Source organism: Sinohyriopsis cumingii, chromosome 12 (genome assembly GCF_028554795.1).
Source record: "Sinohyriopsis cumingii isolate HCF-2022 chromosome 12, ASM2855479v2, whole genome shotgun sequence".
NCBI lineage: Eukaryota > Metazoa > Mollusca > Bivalvia > Unionida > Unionidae > Sinohyriopsis > Sinohyriopsis cumingii.
Window position 1 is genome coordinate 3438121 of NC_142972.1, and position 16302 is coordinate 3454422.

General features: G+C 37.8%; 1 protein-coding gene across 1 annotated transcript in view; it reads left to right on the forward strand.

The window, feature by feature from the left end:
* LOC149785926 (ATP-binding cassette sub-family C member 1-like) overlaps positions 1 to 16302 on the forward strand; it is a 196261-nt gene that overhangs the window by 27343 nt on the left and 152616 nt on the right. Inside the window, exons 4-5 of the mRNA XM_089976163.1 lie at positions 8032 to 8160; positions 15128 to 15241. Of these exons, the coding sequence (XP_089832289.1) occupies positions 8032 to 8160; positions 15128 to 15241 (243 nt within the window). The remainder of the gene's footprint in view (positions 1 to 8031; positions 8161 to 15127; positions 15242 to 16302) is intronic.

Sequence of the window (16302 nt, forward strand, 5' to 3'; positions counted from 1 at the left end):
GTGTTCCAGCACCACATCGAATACACGGAGTTGGTCCTGAACTTCCACGACGGACCTGTTGAGCGTGTATTCCGCAGTATTCCCCTCGGCATGATTTGTTACACGGTGTGGTCGATTTTAGTCTGACCCATTTGCACTGGTTCATTATATATAACACTTTTTGCCTATTTAAATACTTGTCTTAATTATAATAATGAGCTTCTCAAAACTATCTAGGATAAAACCTAGAAGTTTCCAATTCGGTCGGGGTCGATTCGATCTTGACCGGTTAACTTTTGATCGACGACGACGAGAACTCGGAGCAGTACTTGGTGTTATCAAGAACGCCAAGGAAGAATTTCGTCGTGATGGTGCCGCACATGTGTGGTCGACATATAAAATCATAAACGACGAAGATATCATTGATGGGACTATCAATGACACAATCGCGCGTAACATAATTGGTTATCTCGATGATAAAAAATATTTCATTCAGATAAAATTTATCGTTGGCGTCAACGATGAAGAAACAGATGAAATAACATGGATTATCAAAGACAAACTAGATCCTGTTCTTGATTCCCGTGGGAAAACCATTCTGTTAACCAAAGATACAAACCCGGGAGTACTTGTTGGGATTGATGCACCGTATTATGCTAGAGCGTATCCCGTGACGGCAGTCGTTTACGGAATTTATTCGATGAAGAAACCACGCGTTGATAAACTCTCGCCGATGAAAATGTCACAGCTGGAAATGCAAAGCATTTCTCAAGTCCAAGGACTTCTCACTTCCGGATTGAATTGTGTAGCCGAGCGAGTAAGGGAACATTTTAAAAATGCAGCACGAGGGAATGGCCTAACACCGCTAAGACAGGCTAAAATAGCAGCGTGGGCGGCAAAAGTAGCACGCGATGGAGCGTCAATAAATGATGTTGCCGATCTCGAACGATCACTAAAATTTCCTATAACGGTTTTATCGTTGACCGGTGAGGTATTATACAAGAGTAAATACGATTCCCGTGGAGCACCAATAACTATTATCGATCATAACAGTCACGCCTGGACTGACTCGGTTAGAATATTTCCTCGAGATCGTGTTGTAAAGTATTATGAAACTCAAAGAGTTTCCGAGTTGGAAACCGATAATGGTGAAACTCAAAATGGAAGTCCTCGGATTTCTATGTTTGATTTTATTTATCAGATAAGTAAAACCGATCCAGTGTCGTTGTGGTTATTCCGAAGTGACCTCGAAGGTGAGTATGATCAGTTTGTGAGACCCAGCGGGGAGGTATTCAGAACAGCAGAATTACATTACAAAATGAAAAAACTCGCAGAAAAATATCATGCGCGGGACACTGATACGCTACTGACAAAGTGTTTTACTGTTCCGGGCGTTGTTACGCATATAGCCCGAGAACGAAATTCATGGAAACCAACCCCGGGGCGTTTTCTCGAGGATATTCAACAAAGCTGTGTCGAATACGGACACGGTGGTTTGTGGAATACCAAGTATGATCACCGCGATATGATATCCGTGGACATGACGGCGTGTTATCCAGGAAGTTTTCTTGGGCGTGGAGAATGCAGTGAGTATTTTGCGCGGTTTGGTCATCCTACAAGCTCGATGACAAGAGTAGCTGTTGACGGACCATTACCTGATTTTGACCTGACGGGGTTTGCTTGTGTATCGTCGTTTAAATTCGCTACACGTTTACATCCTGTGTGTTATGCTTGGTTTGGCAGACATTTCGTTGAGAAGCGATGGGCCCCGATAGTGTTATTGCGATACATGCTTGACAGTCGAATACTACTGTCGCTGACAGTCGGTAACGCGATTATATGTTATGATCGTCAAACCGAAGTTTGGTTGCCAACTCCGCAAGTCGCTGATAATTTCCAGGAGTATCCAGAATCATTTATCGACACTATCATCGATCCTGAAATTTCCCGAACTGATGAAAGCACCGCAAAAGATCTAGGACGAAGAATAATAGGAAAATTTACTCAAGGTGGAGCGTATGATCATAAACTACATCATAGTCGATTAATCATGGACGAGGCCGAATTGGATCTTATTGTCGCTGATGCCGCCACGAATAATACGTTTTGTACCCGCGAAGATGTGTTTCTGTCAAACGGGGAAAAATTAGGAACTGTTGTTAGTTACATCGACGGAGAATCAGCTCAGTATACACATTTGAGATCTTCGATGCTCGCTTATGTATCAATAAACCTATTGTCGATGATTAATAGATTTGCCATTGACGCAGTGAGAGTTGCAACGGATTCATTCTACATCGACAAAAAACACTTAGCGGCGTTGAATAAGGTTATACCGAAATCCGAAGGATTTTCATGGGGTTCATGGAGAATAAAAAATGAAATGTTGCATGGATACTGTGAATCGGCTGATGTTGTCATCGAGGATGAGTATCGCGGTGCAGAAATATCTGGGAAATTTTCAATTTCTACGACAACTTCGTCGGCAACAAAGTTGCTCCCGTCAGTGTACGATCCTGTTGTGAGACATAGAACAGTTTATCTCAACGGGGCTGGTGGTTCCGGTAAAACAACTCGCGCTATAGAATTATTTAGAAACTCTGACATGATTGTGTTGACTCCCACACATAGACTTGCCAGGGAAATGCGACAACGGGGTGTTAACGCGTGCACGTATCACAGTTTTTTCAAATACAGCGGTGGCACGTGGACACCTGAACGAATGGGAACGAAATATATCCCTGGAATAATCATCTGGGATGAGATAGACACTGTGCCGTTGGATACATTAAAACAGTTTCTGGATTGGTTGCTAAAGAAAAATACCGCAGTTGTTATGTGCGGCGATCATGGTCAACCACCGCCATTTACAGGTGAATCTCCACACACGTGGCTGAAAACTTTTGTAGATTATTATGAGGAAATAACCACTGATATACGAGCACGTGATGAAACGCTGAAAGAGTTTAAGGCGTTGATCAGGCTACAACCCGATAAAGTCCAATGTGAGATAATGCGTGAAATAATTCCAGAGACTTCGCTGAGCGACTTCGAAGAAATGTGGAACCCGAATGATCTCATAGTGGTAAGTAGAAAAATAGTTAGGGACACACTTCAGCAGCGGTTATTTCAGTTACATCAGAAGAAATTTCCAACGATGAAAGTACCATTGTGTTATAGACCAGCTGATACACGATTGCAGAACACCGACGTTGATATACCTGGAACATCAGAAAAACAGAATTTAGTATTAAATGATATCATCACAGTTGATATTGATGTTGTTGAACAGGCACTAGCGATGAATAAATCCCCGTGGACGCTAGGATACGCTATGACCATCCACAGTTCGCAAGGATTAACCATTTCAGATACAACAGTTTGGATAGTTGATGATCGCATCGAGTGGTCAAATTTAGTTTATTTGGCCGTGTCTAGAGTAACAAGGATGGGTCAGTTACAAAGAATTGTATTAGGTAGTGCTATCAACGACAGCATCAACAGCTCAATCACGGATACAATAAGAAAGAAATTAGCCGGTTACAAACAGAGCGACAAAAAAAATGGTAGAGAATTTGATCCAAGTTTGGATGTTGAATTTGTGATACAATTACAACAACAGCAGAATAATCACTGTGCAAGTTGTAATTGTTTATTGCTGTGGCAGTATTCGAAAAACGACCCAAGGCAATTCACCGTAGATAGAATAGATAGCAGTCGCGGTCATACACGTGAAAATGTGATGTTGACCTGTCTTGAGTGTAACCGACGCAGAGGGTGCTGCCTACCGAAGTGTGGATCACTTTAGTGATCGGGGTGGCAGTTGTGTATCCTCAGGAATCACCTGAAGTTGCTCGCGTGTAAATCCACGCTGAGGAGCAGTTGAATCTAATCTGTAGATGGGAGGTCTGCCGGTTGATCTGGTTATGCTGGATATCTTATGTGTAGTAACACTCCATATAGGATCAGTTGCCCTTTTTTTTCCTCCTTCGAGTTCGCCCGGTTCGTATAAATACCTAACGGTGACATTACCCAGCAACGGGGACGCTAGCGTTGAAACATGTCCGACGCCGGGTATATATTTTTTTGTGATTGCATTTACAGGTCTCATGTTTGTTGTTCTGGTAATTTCATTATTTAGTGCGCGGATCACGTTTGGCAGTCTTGCAACCCATTCACGAGATCGTGTATCGTAAATGAATTCCCTCGCGTACTGGTATCCGAATAATCTCTCAGCGAGTGTTCTATTAAATCGCTCAACAATTGCCTGATCCCGATGAATTTCAGTATGTCCTCGTCGTATAACAACGTTATGCTGCTTTGTCAACGATGACACCGCGCCCTGAAATTCCTTGCCAGGATCAACTTGTAATAATCGTGGCCAGTTTAGAGGTCCTCGTTGATAAATTCGCGAAAACGCAGAGGCGACTTCGGACGCTGTTTTTGTTGTTAGCGGCTCTGCTTCTTTGTATCTACTAGCAACATCAACTACTGTTAGCGCGTATTTGTATGTTTTTCTACGGACAGTATCATGAGGCAGGAATAGTATGTCAGCCTGATGAACTTCATTGGGGGTACTAACATCAAAATGTGCAAAGTTGATTTGTCTCGGCGGCGGTAAGTAGATTTGCCATATTGCTTGTTTTGATAGCCAATTTTTGGCAACCTCGCGTGGTACTGATGCCGCGTTGGCGAGTTTATTAATTGCTGAGTTACCTCTCCAATATCCGATTGGGGAATAATAAATCGCTTGCATGGTTATTAATTATCCAGCCCCGATTACTAATTTAGATTTCATCGCTGATCTTATTAACCAATTAGCGAGTGACTCCTTAAGTGATTTATTTTTTATAGCGCCGAGTGCATGAATTAATTTCACATCCGCGATATGCCTGTCTTGTAGATCTTTACTTCGATAAGCAACATCATGTATGTGACACGCTGCGTCGATAGCGTTTATCGGATACTCGCCGGGTTTGGGCTGATCGTTGCTGTCAAGTCTGATATCTAGACGAGTCCCTGGACCGCAGTAATTGTATCCTGGAAGATGTTTTTCTCCGGGATATTTAGCCCAAGGGGTACCTGGAAGTCGTCCGAGGGCGGCTGCAATGTCACCTCCACTTTTTTTTTTTGAAATCTAAATTTTTTTGTGCCACATTGAGTACAAGTTCCCGAAGTTGCCAATCTGTTATTTTTTGTTGTAACCGTTATTGGGTCGTTCGTGGGAGTTCGCGTCCGACACTTCACACAATATAGATCCATAATTATTATTCTTTGTATACAAATGGAAATTACAGACTTTTCTGCGACGCGACGAAGAGAACCAATCAAACATAATTCAGTATTACCAAACTCTATTCGGATGATCATTATAGGACCGTCAGGATCGGGTAAAACACAGTTGTTGCTGAACCTGATTATGAAGTGGATGAAATGGGACAAACTATACTTAATAGCTCCGTCTGTGGATGATCAACGTTGTTATGATGTTATAAAAGATTTTAATGAGAGTGCAAAAGCGCTGAGTGAAGACGGCGAGGATGTTGTTGAATTTATAACTGATATTGAAGAAGCTCCGTCCGTGGAAGACCTCGACGGGGGAATAAATAACCTAGTAGTGTATGATGATGTGATGCTGGACAAGCAAAAAAATCCTGCAAGAATATTTTCCCGTGGTCGTCATCGAAACACCGATGTCATTTATGTTACTCAGCGTTATACACAAATTCCTAAAGTAATCAGGGATAATTGTAATCTTCTTGCGGTATTCAATGGAGTTGATACACATACACTGAGAAATATTCATCAAACCTGGTGTGGTGGCGATATGGATTTAAATAAATTTAAGAATTTCTTTAGTCATGCTCAAAGAAAACCTCACGGATTTGTGACAATAAACCTACATGACCCGCGAACACGATATCGCGTCGGCCTCGACGGAATTTTTGCAGCATAAAAATAATTTCGATGTGTTTTATGTAGTCGGCGGGGGTTTTTATATGGGGCCGTGAAAGGGTTTATTTCACCGAAATAGGTTTCTATCGAGAAGTAATTCCGTGGAATAGTTATTTCTAAATTTAGTTTCGGTCTGTTCCCCCCCTCTGCTGCTACTGTAATTTATCCTGAAATTAATGTTGCCCTATGAGCAAATAATAAACAAAGTACACCGTTATGAAGAGATATTTATTCACAGTTAATCTCAGCACAATTATGAATTGAGTATTCAACACTATAACCTGCCAACCCACCCACCCTCCTTTTGTCTTTACGTCCAGTTATTACCTTGATTTCCCTTGCCTAATTCCACACCATTTTCTGACTCATTTGGGTGAGTCCTCCCAATTTTAGGCTGGCCAGTAGGTGTAAGTCCCCCTGTATGTTCAAGCATGGTCTTTTGACCTGTAAGTCTGGACACATGGGGTTTGTATCAGATCCATTGCATCCATTTCATAATATAGCCTTGCTGTCACTGACCATCCAGCCATCACTGGCTGTTCAGCCATTTCAGCTTTGGTCTTTTTGTATTAAACAGGCTGGCAAACTAGGATTATGAAAATTTTAATGACAAATCTGTCCATTTAACCATACTTTCCAATGACCCGAACTATCTTCAGCTCAGATTGGATCATTTGGTGGTCTTCTTGATACAGCCTTGCTGTACTGGCAAAAATAGGTTACCATCTGTCTACACTCAAAGAGTCATCATTCATTCCCTCTCTGTCATAGACGTGGAAAGAGGAGAGGCCATGCAAGATCCTATTCATGCTGTCAAACACTATTTGAAATACACAGAGACAAGTCATGGCACGTAGAAGTGCCATTTCTGATGAATGCTGGAAACATGATATCACCCCTCAAGCCCTTTCTTCATGGCTGAAATTGGTTTTACAATCTGCATACTCAGAGGTCTCACAAGACCAGTCTCCTCATGAAGATTACCACTCATGAAATAGATTGATTTCTGTGAGCCTCACATTCAAACATAAGATCTTGATCTGAGATATATTAGAAGCTGTTGGCTGGCATGCAGAGTCAACCTTTTTGAGTTTTTATCTCAGAGATTTAGCTTCACAGAGGCAGATCTTGAATCTGGTAGGTCCGGTGGTGGCAGCCCAGATGACCATCAGGCCCAATTAAAACGATCAGTACAGCCTATAAGCTTTGCTGGATTTGCCAATGACATTTTGTAGTAAGAATATTTCAGTTTCTTTTCTTAACCATATATAAGGGTCACAGATCAATTGAACCTAGGCTGTGTTGCTTATGTAATTGGGATAACAGGTTAGTGTTAGGATCTTGAATCCAGCAATCATTCCCTAGAAGGATATCCAAGGTAGAGGTCAGATGCTCAGCATTTCCTCCTCTTATTACCTATTCTCCTAATGCTAATGTGATTGGGGAGCGTAATTGAAGGAGAAAACAAACTTTTAAGAAAATTGTGTTCCTTAAGAATATTTACCCAATCACATTACTTTAAAACCCTCCCGTCTACCCTGCCATGAGAGCATCCTTGTTAGTATATCACTCAGCTTTAAATCTAACAACACCTGGCAGTGGCAAGGGGCAGTAATGGGCATGAATTATTGGCCTTTGTCTATATAAGATAGACAGGAAAAGATAATTTTCTTCTTCTAGTAGGACTCAATTCATGAGGTAGCAGGCTTTCATCTTAACAGTAATGTGATTGTGTAAGTATTCTCAATAAAACAATTTATTTAATAATATTCTTTTCTTTGTCTTCATCAAGTAAAAGTGATTTTTTTATTAAAGTAATTTTTTAATGTCATGTGGTTTTTGGGGTTTTCTTTGTTTTTATTTGAGGTAAATGGCCTAGAAAGACTGGTACACTATCAGTTTGAGGCATTCATGGTGGTTTATTGGTTAGCTTGCTGGACTTGCAGCCAGGAGGTGCAGGTTTGAATACTGTCTAGACCAAGTTGATTGTCTACATGTTAGGTTTTTGAGCATTTGATCTCCCAAAATTCTGTTTATATTTCATGGCAAATTTTGTTTTATAAATGGTTTAAAGTTGTCGTTTAATTTTTCCGATAGGTTCTGGTGATAGTCTACATAGTACTGGAGAAGAGGAAGGGATTTATCACATCAGGTGTCCTCTTTATTTACTGGGTATTAGCGCTACTTACCTATATCATACCTTTCTACACCAAAATTATCACTCAGGTACGTATATACAACTGGGCCAAACAAAAAAGGTGACTAGTAAAAAAATAATTTTTTTTTCAAATGTGGGTCTTAATATTATTTATAATTTCACTTTTTTGTTTGGAGAATGTCTAGTATAAAAGCCATGCTCTTTCACCAAATATAATATGTATTGCTAACAATAGTGTATAAAAAGTTTGTGGTCTTACTTAAAAAAAATTTAAGAAAAAAAGAATAGATCCACCAATACATCAGGGTTATATGTGATGGTATGTGGAAGTCGCCCCCACGTATCTGGAGAAGTTGCCCCAAAGTGGTTGGAGAAGTCGCCCCAATTGGTTGGAGAAGTCATCCCAAAACTTGTCACCCAAATAACCTTTTTATAACAGAATTAAGCCATCTTTTATGTGATTCATATTTATATTTTTATATGTACGCAATCACAAAAGAGATATTAACTGGTAATCATAAAAAGCAATGTCACAGTATTATTTCTAAGGACGAAATTAAGTCTGTATATAATCAAATGTATGATGACAGTATAGTGATTAAAAAGAGTGATAAGTCAAACACTATTATTATTATGAATCAAGATGATTATGTTAAAAAAGTTGAATGTCATTTCGAAATTAAATAAAAAAAAATTCAACATGCATTAATGAGATCGCTAAAAATAATAATTCCGTAAGTGAGGAATTTGATACTTTCCCTCTTCACATACGTACACCTCAATTCTACATATTACCCAAAATTCATACAAATCCTGACCATAATTTACCTTTAAATTTTCCAGGATGACCCATTATATTTGGTTGTAATTCAATTACTGAAAACCAATCCAAATTTATTGATAGTGTTTTACAACCTTTAATGAAATCACTTCCTTCATACATTAAAGATACAACTAATTTCGTTAAAAAGTTGAAGTCTATTCCACATCTATCTGATAATTTCAATCCTGGTATCATTAGATGTAGCATCACTATATACGAACATTCCGCATGCAGATGGTATTGAAGCGTGCAAATATTTTCTTGATAACAACCCTAATAATAGCACACTATCTAGCGAAGATATTTGTAAAATAATAAAAACTTATCTTGGAAAATAATTATTTTCAATTTAATAACATGAATTACATACAGATAATGGGTATTAATATGGCTCCTATATACTCTTCCCTTTCATGGGTGAATTAGAAAAGGATTTTATTCAAAACAAAAAGTTTAATTCATCTCTTTGGTTCAGATTTTTAGATGACATATTTATGATCTGGAAGCATTCAACTGAAGAACTGAAAAAAAAATATTGATCGCCTTAATAATTTTCACCCGATGATTAAATTTACTTATACTGCATCTAGTATGCATGTTTCATTTTTAGATGTAAATGTAATAAAAAATATTGATAACACCATCTCTACAGATATTATTAAAATGCATCTAATGTTTTGAAGAGCAGAGCAAAAGGGACCGATAACACTTATTTTTCGGTAAGTACAGAAGCGGAGTTGATCAAATGGGAAAGTTGAAAAATTGCAAATTTTATAAATTTAATAAGTTATTAAGTTGAAGAAAAACAACAATAAATAAAGCTTAAACAACCATGTGGCAACATCACAAAATTGCTATATATGATCCTTGGGGCGACTTCTCCAGGCGAAGTGGGGTGACTTCTCCAGGTGAAGTGAGGCAACTTCTCCAACCACCATGGGGCGACTTCTCCTGACACCTGTGATGAATTCTGCCAGGGCGAGTTCTCCATGGTGTGAGTTCTTCGCTATTCATATGTGATGGGAGGCAACTCATATATATTTAAATGATTAGGTTTAATGGTAGTTATGTCTCTTGGATAGTGTGCCACTGAGATCACATTAATTTCTCAAATGATGTTTCAAATGTTAATATAAATTCTCTTGTGACATATTAAGAAATTATTTTTTGATCAATGTAAAGGGGCCCCGAGTGGTCTAAAGCAATCTCCGTTATGAATCATTGCCATCTCACCTCTGTCTGCGTGGGTTCGAGTCTCTGATTCGGCCAAAGTGGGTATGTGAGAAAGCTTGCCAGTAGCTTCTCATGGGTCGGTGGTTCCGGGGTTTTCTCGGGTTCTTCCTTCACCATTAATACTGGCTGCCATGTATAGCCTATCGTGTGCTGAAAAATGGCATTAAACCCTACAACAACCAACCAACTGATCAATGAAAAGATTGTTTTGAGCACTATGTTTACAACAGTAACAAGAATCATACAAATCAATATTTCAGAATTTGTCTTCTTCCATCAGGTTTTATATAAGCTACTATCACTTCATCCCTTCTAAACATTGTTACTTTCAATACTATAATTTGCGATATATTGTTGGAGTTCCAAGCATAAATTCACACATTTCACGTGGTCAGGGACTTTTCACAGTTCTTCGAGTTCCAAACATAAATTCACACCTTTCTGGTTATGAAGGACTTTTCCCAGTTGTTGGAGTACCAAGCATAATTGACACATTTCAATTGCTGGAGTTCCAAGCATAAATTCACATTATCTGGGATTTTTCCAAATTGTTGGAGTTCCAAGCATAAACTCATGCATTTCTGATTATCAGGAACTCTTCCCAGTTCTTCAAGTCCCAAACATAGTTCACACTGTCAGGGGCTCATCCCATTTGCTGGAGTTCCATGCATAATTCACACATTTCTGATTGTTTGGAACTCTATTCAGTTATTGGAGTTTCAAGCATAATTCACACATTTCTCATTGTCAGTACCGATTTCCATTTATGATCGCTCTGGTGGCCTGGTGGTAGAGCATCCTCCTCGGATGTGGGAGGTCGTGGGTTCAAACCCTGGCCATGTCATACCAGAGACTTTTATAAATGGTACTAACAGCTGCTTCACTTGGCCCGCATCATTAAAAGGTTGACCTGGTGTCAGGATAATGTGACTGGGTGGGATATCATGCTACATGTCTGTGGCATGATGCCTCAGTGCTAAACATCACTATAAACTGTCACACTGCAGACATCATAGTGATATGACTGAAAAATTGTTAAAGCTGCTGTTATGTATATCTAATTTAATTTAAATTTGATTTAATTTAATTTTCTGTTAGTAAGTTTTAAATTTTTTATTTTTTTATTTTATTACATGTCAATGTTTTGTAATTTTGTTTTCTAGGAATTTAATATTTTCCAGAAAATTCACTTTGATCTGAATCTTTTCATAAATAACTAATAATAGAAACATTGTTTCTATTTTTGACTTAGACAAGTCAACAACTTTCTATTTTTATTTTGTTCTTGAGTAAAACGATTGGTTTTTATCAAGGTCATACTGGGAGTACATGATTTTAGAGTGTAAATAGCCCAATTTTGCAATTCTGGGTTTTCCAAAATTATGCAGTAGTTAGATTTATTAGTGATATTTAGAGAGATATTTCTCAATTTGGGCTTAAAACACTTGATGGAAAGGTGTTTGTTTGTTTGTGAACAGTTTGGAGTTATATTTAAAAGTTAGATTAATTCTTTTTCCTGGAAATATTTGAGTGCTGATACAGAATTCTTGGACAAAGACATTTATTTAAATTTTATTTGGAAATTCAAACGCCGGAATAATATTGTTTGTGAATCAGCAAAGAACTGTAGACACTTCAATGCCATACTGACTTCAGAATAAGTCATTGCCTTCTATTTTGGATTTTTTGTCGGGACACGAACTTGAATTCATTAGAACATTGCATTACTCAGACTAATAAAATTTAATTCGTGGATTATACTTGGATTATTTTTGGATTTAATTCTTAAAACTTTAAGTTCTTATTTTTTCATTTTTACAGTGTTTTTCCCTGGAAATAAATTATTTGTTGAATTTTTCAAAGCTTGTTGTTTTCACTCTTTCTTTTGTTACTATTTATTAGAGCCTAAACACGTAACACTACGTTAAAAATCAAAATCTCATGCACTCACTTACATTCCATTTATTTGGGTTCCAAGCATACATTCACACATTTCTGATTATCAATGACTCTTCTCAGTTGTTCGAGTTCCAAGCATAAATTGGCACATTTCTGATTGTAAGGGATTCTTTCCAATTGTTTTAGTTCTAAGCATAATTCACACATTTCTGATTATCAAGAACTCTTTCCTATTGTTTGATTTCCAAACATAATTCACATATTTCTGATTGTCAGGTACTCTTTCCTGTTGTTTGAATTCCAAGCATAGTTCACATATTTCTGATTGTCAGGTACTCTTTCCTGTTGTTTGAATTCCAAGCATAGTTCACATATTTCTGATTGTCAGGTACTTTTTCCTATTGGTACATCATCTCCTAAATGCAGTTTGAATAACTCATACCATACAAAAAGGACTAGAAGGTAATCATAGTTATACTTGTAAATATATAAGAAGAAATAACATTCAGTTTGTGCCATTGGGCTCATTTTTTGCCATTGCTGGTGCCATCTCCTGTGAGTCACACACAGCTCACATAACATACATTTACGTTACTTCCAATTTATGCCAACTTTGAGTTAAGCCATAACCTCGGATAAGCATCTGTGGTGTAAATCATGTGTCACCTGTATTTTTAGGTAACTCAGGCATCTTGCTTCCTTAATTCTGTTCTACATACCTTCAGTCATATGCTGGTTTGATAAGAAGCTATATTATAAAAACAAATAAAAACAATATTTTTTAGTTGCAAACAAATGTATGTCATGCAGACTGACATTTCTGATGATGGCACTTCATTCTTGAAGCATCATGCTGCAGTAAAGTGTTAAAGAGTGTGAAATAAAATATTAGTATATATATTAAGCTAAATCAGGGGCCCAACCAATTAGTATTTATGTTTGTCCAGAAGATGGGGGAGGGAGTGATGTTTGTTGTATCTGTGCATACATGTGGGTGGCAAAGACCAAGTATTTATGCATATAATAACCCAAACTATATTGTAGCTACAACAAGTAAAACCTATATGCCTTAGCCAACAATCACCTATAGTATTCACATGCCTTCCCATTTGATTCCACCTCCCGACCGATTTTAAAAATGAAAAGCATTAATGATGGATATAAAAAATGCATAAAACTTAGCAATTTCATTCATCAATTTATAATTTCTAACCTGATTGTTGCCAAGGGGGGAATAATGCTGACAACTTATTGGCATTTCAAATCAAACAGAAGCTTTTGGTGTAAACAAGCAGGCAGACTGCTCACTGTCCTTTTCTGGTTTTAAGAACAGTCCATACTTTTGTTCACTGGCACATCATGTAGGATATGTACCTGTATAAATGCCAATATAATATTTTTTGACTTGTGCTGTCCATCACTTTCAAGCAGTAAGATTAAGAAACAAACCTGCACAGTATGTGGCATTGATCATTCATTTATCATGCATTCCAAGCCAGCATCAAATGCCACATGATGAGCACATGTGATAAAACTGATTTGGCAGCTGAGGACATGACCGCTGATCATGCTGTTAATACTATAAAACTATAAAGTGGGTGGGGTACTAAGCAAAACCATACATACACAATTGAGAGGGGGGTTTAGAAAAAGTACACCATACAATAAGAGGGAGGGGGTCCAAAACAGCTGTTATTTTGCATACATATGAAATGGACTGCCCCTCACTGAAGGGTATTTTAATGATAGATTAAGAGAATGGTACTAATTAGCAGCATTTGCAAGTTTTCTATACTAAATGTAGGACTAAAGGACCTGACTCATGGGAAAGCCTGGATATAATTTAGTATGCTAGATTAAGAGAAGAAACCAAATGAACAAAGAACATTATCTGTAAGGTCTCAGGGATGTTTGAATTGATGTTGAACAGCACATTGAAACATGTCATCACAGTATTAATAAAGTGCAGTGCTCAGAGACACAAAACAACAGCTGATTCAGTCTGGTTTGGGCTGGATTTAAACCAGAACCTTTCTGTTTGCAAGTACATCACACTGACTACTGAGTCACTGCCAAGTCTTTCAGGTGTCATGTACATCACACTGACTACTGAGTCACTGCCAAGTCTTTCAGGTGTCATGTACATCACATTGACTACTGAGTCACTGCCAAATCTTTCAGGTGGCATGTACATCACATTGACTACTGAGTCACTGCCAAATCTTTCAGGTGTCATGTACATCACACTGACTACTGAGTCACTGCCAAGTCTTTCAGGTGGCAAGTACATCACACTGACTACTGAGTCACTGCCAAGTCTTTCAGGTGGCATGTACATCACATTGACTACTGAGTCACTGCCAAGTCTTTCAGGTGGCATGTACATCACTCTGACTACTGAGTCACTGCCAAGACTTTCAGGTGGCAAGTACATCACACTGACTACTGAGTCACTGTCAAATCTTTCAGGTGGCATGTACATCACATTGACTGCTGAGTCACTGCCAAGTCTTTCAGGTGGCATGTACATCACTCTGACTACTGAGTCACTGCCAAGACTTTCTGTTTGCAAGTACATCACACTGACTACTGAGTCACTACCAAGTCTTTCAGGTGGCAAGTACATCACACTGACTACTGAGTCACTGTCAAATCTTTCAGGTGGCATGTACATCACATTGACTGCTGAGTCACTGCCAAGTCTTTCAGGTGGCATGTACATCACTCTGACTACTGAGTCACTGCCAAGACTTTCTGTCTGCAAGTACATCACACTGACTACTGAGTCACTGCCAAGACTTTCTGTTTGCAAGTACATCACACTAACCATTGAGTCACTGCAGTTTCAGTCTCTAGAAGAAAACTATTTAGCACATCCCTTTTGTTATTTTTATTTTATTTTACTGATGTGTATTTCATTATTTTTTTATCACAAATGATGCTTGATTATTGATTATTCCACAAAGACTTAAATCTCAGAAAAAAATGTAAATGATACATCAGTAAGCCATCTATAAGTAATCCTGTTTCAGATTGTTTCAAAATTATTTTTGCATTTTGAATCCTTTTTTTTCTTGCAGCAATATAAGGATGAACTTCTGAAGGTTTGCCTATTTTACATCTATTTTGGATTGACCATATGCCAGGTGGTCCTGTATTCCTTTGCAGATTCTCCACCATACACTGTACATGAGGTACATTATGATCTTTTCTTCAAATTATTAAAACACTTCTTACCATATGTACTTTTGTTAAATATGCATGTGAAAGTAAATAGTATCGACTCATATTTTTTTCAGCAGTATCAACTGTTTGTTCAGGGTATGTCTGCTTGAATTATAAATGTTAACTTTTAATCTTGGATAATTTAAGCTTTTAAAAAATAGTAGTTTTACATATATCCTAGCATTCTTCCAATCCAGAATCACCAAAAAATGAATACTGTATTTCTTGTTATTTTTCATACATGAAAAAATAATTATTAATTTCAGTGTACGACAAATTATATGTAAAATAAATAATTATCATTTAGTGGTACTGACCGTGTATGAAAAATAAAGGGATTGTACCTGAACAAGTTCTTCAGAACACACGCTACTCGACAATCTAACAGTATAAACGTACAAAGTAAACATATTTCTCTCTCCTTCTGCTCTCAACTCAAGAATCTAATTGCAATAAAAATAAAAGTACTCCAAGATTTTTTTTGTTATTAGTGAACGAGAGAGAGAGAGAGAGAGAGGGAGGGAGGGGAGAGGATTATGTTTCAGTGTGCAAGCTCATCAGCATTTAGAGCATATGTAGCTGTTATGTTGTGTAATGTTGGCAAAATGATTAAGATGGTTTGAACATGTATTGGTTATGGGTATTATTTATTGGTAAATTGTACGCAACAATATGAGACCACCTTGTCAAGAAATTAATTTAACTTGTATTTTACATTAACAATAAACTCATTATCAAATTGCAGTAACTTTAAATTACGGTTTAGTTAATGAGCGCAAGCCCGCATGCATATGTGTGTGTCTGAGAGAGAAAGACGAAACAAAATTTTGCCAGTGTACAAGACCGTATTATTCAGGGTGGTTTTTATTTGTAGCATTTGCAAAGAGAAAACAAAGACTGTTACCTGACAATTGTGATAATCCTCATGTATTACGGCTTTACCTTATTCTATTATCAATAAACACCGCTAAATCAACAATTCATTCTTGTATTAATTACAATGTACATTGTCCCAACAACCATATGGCTT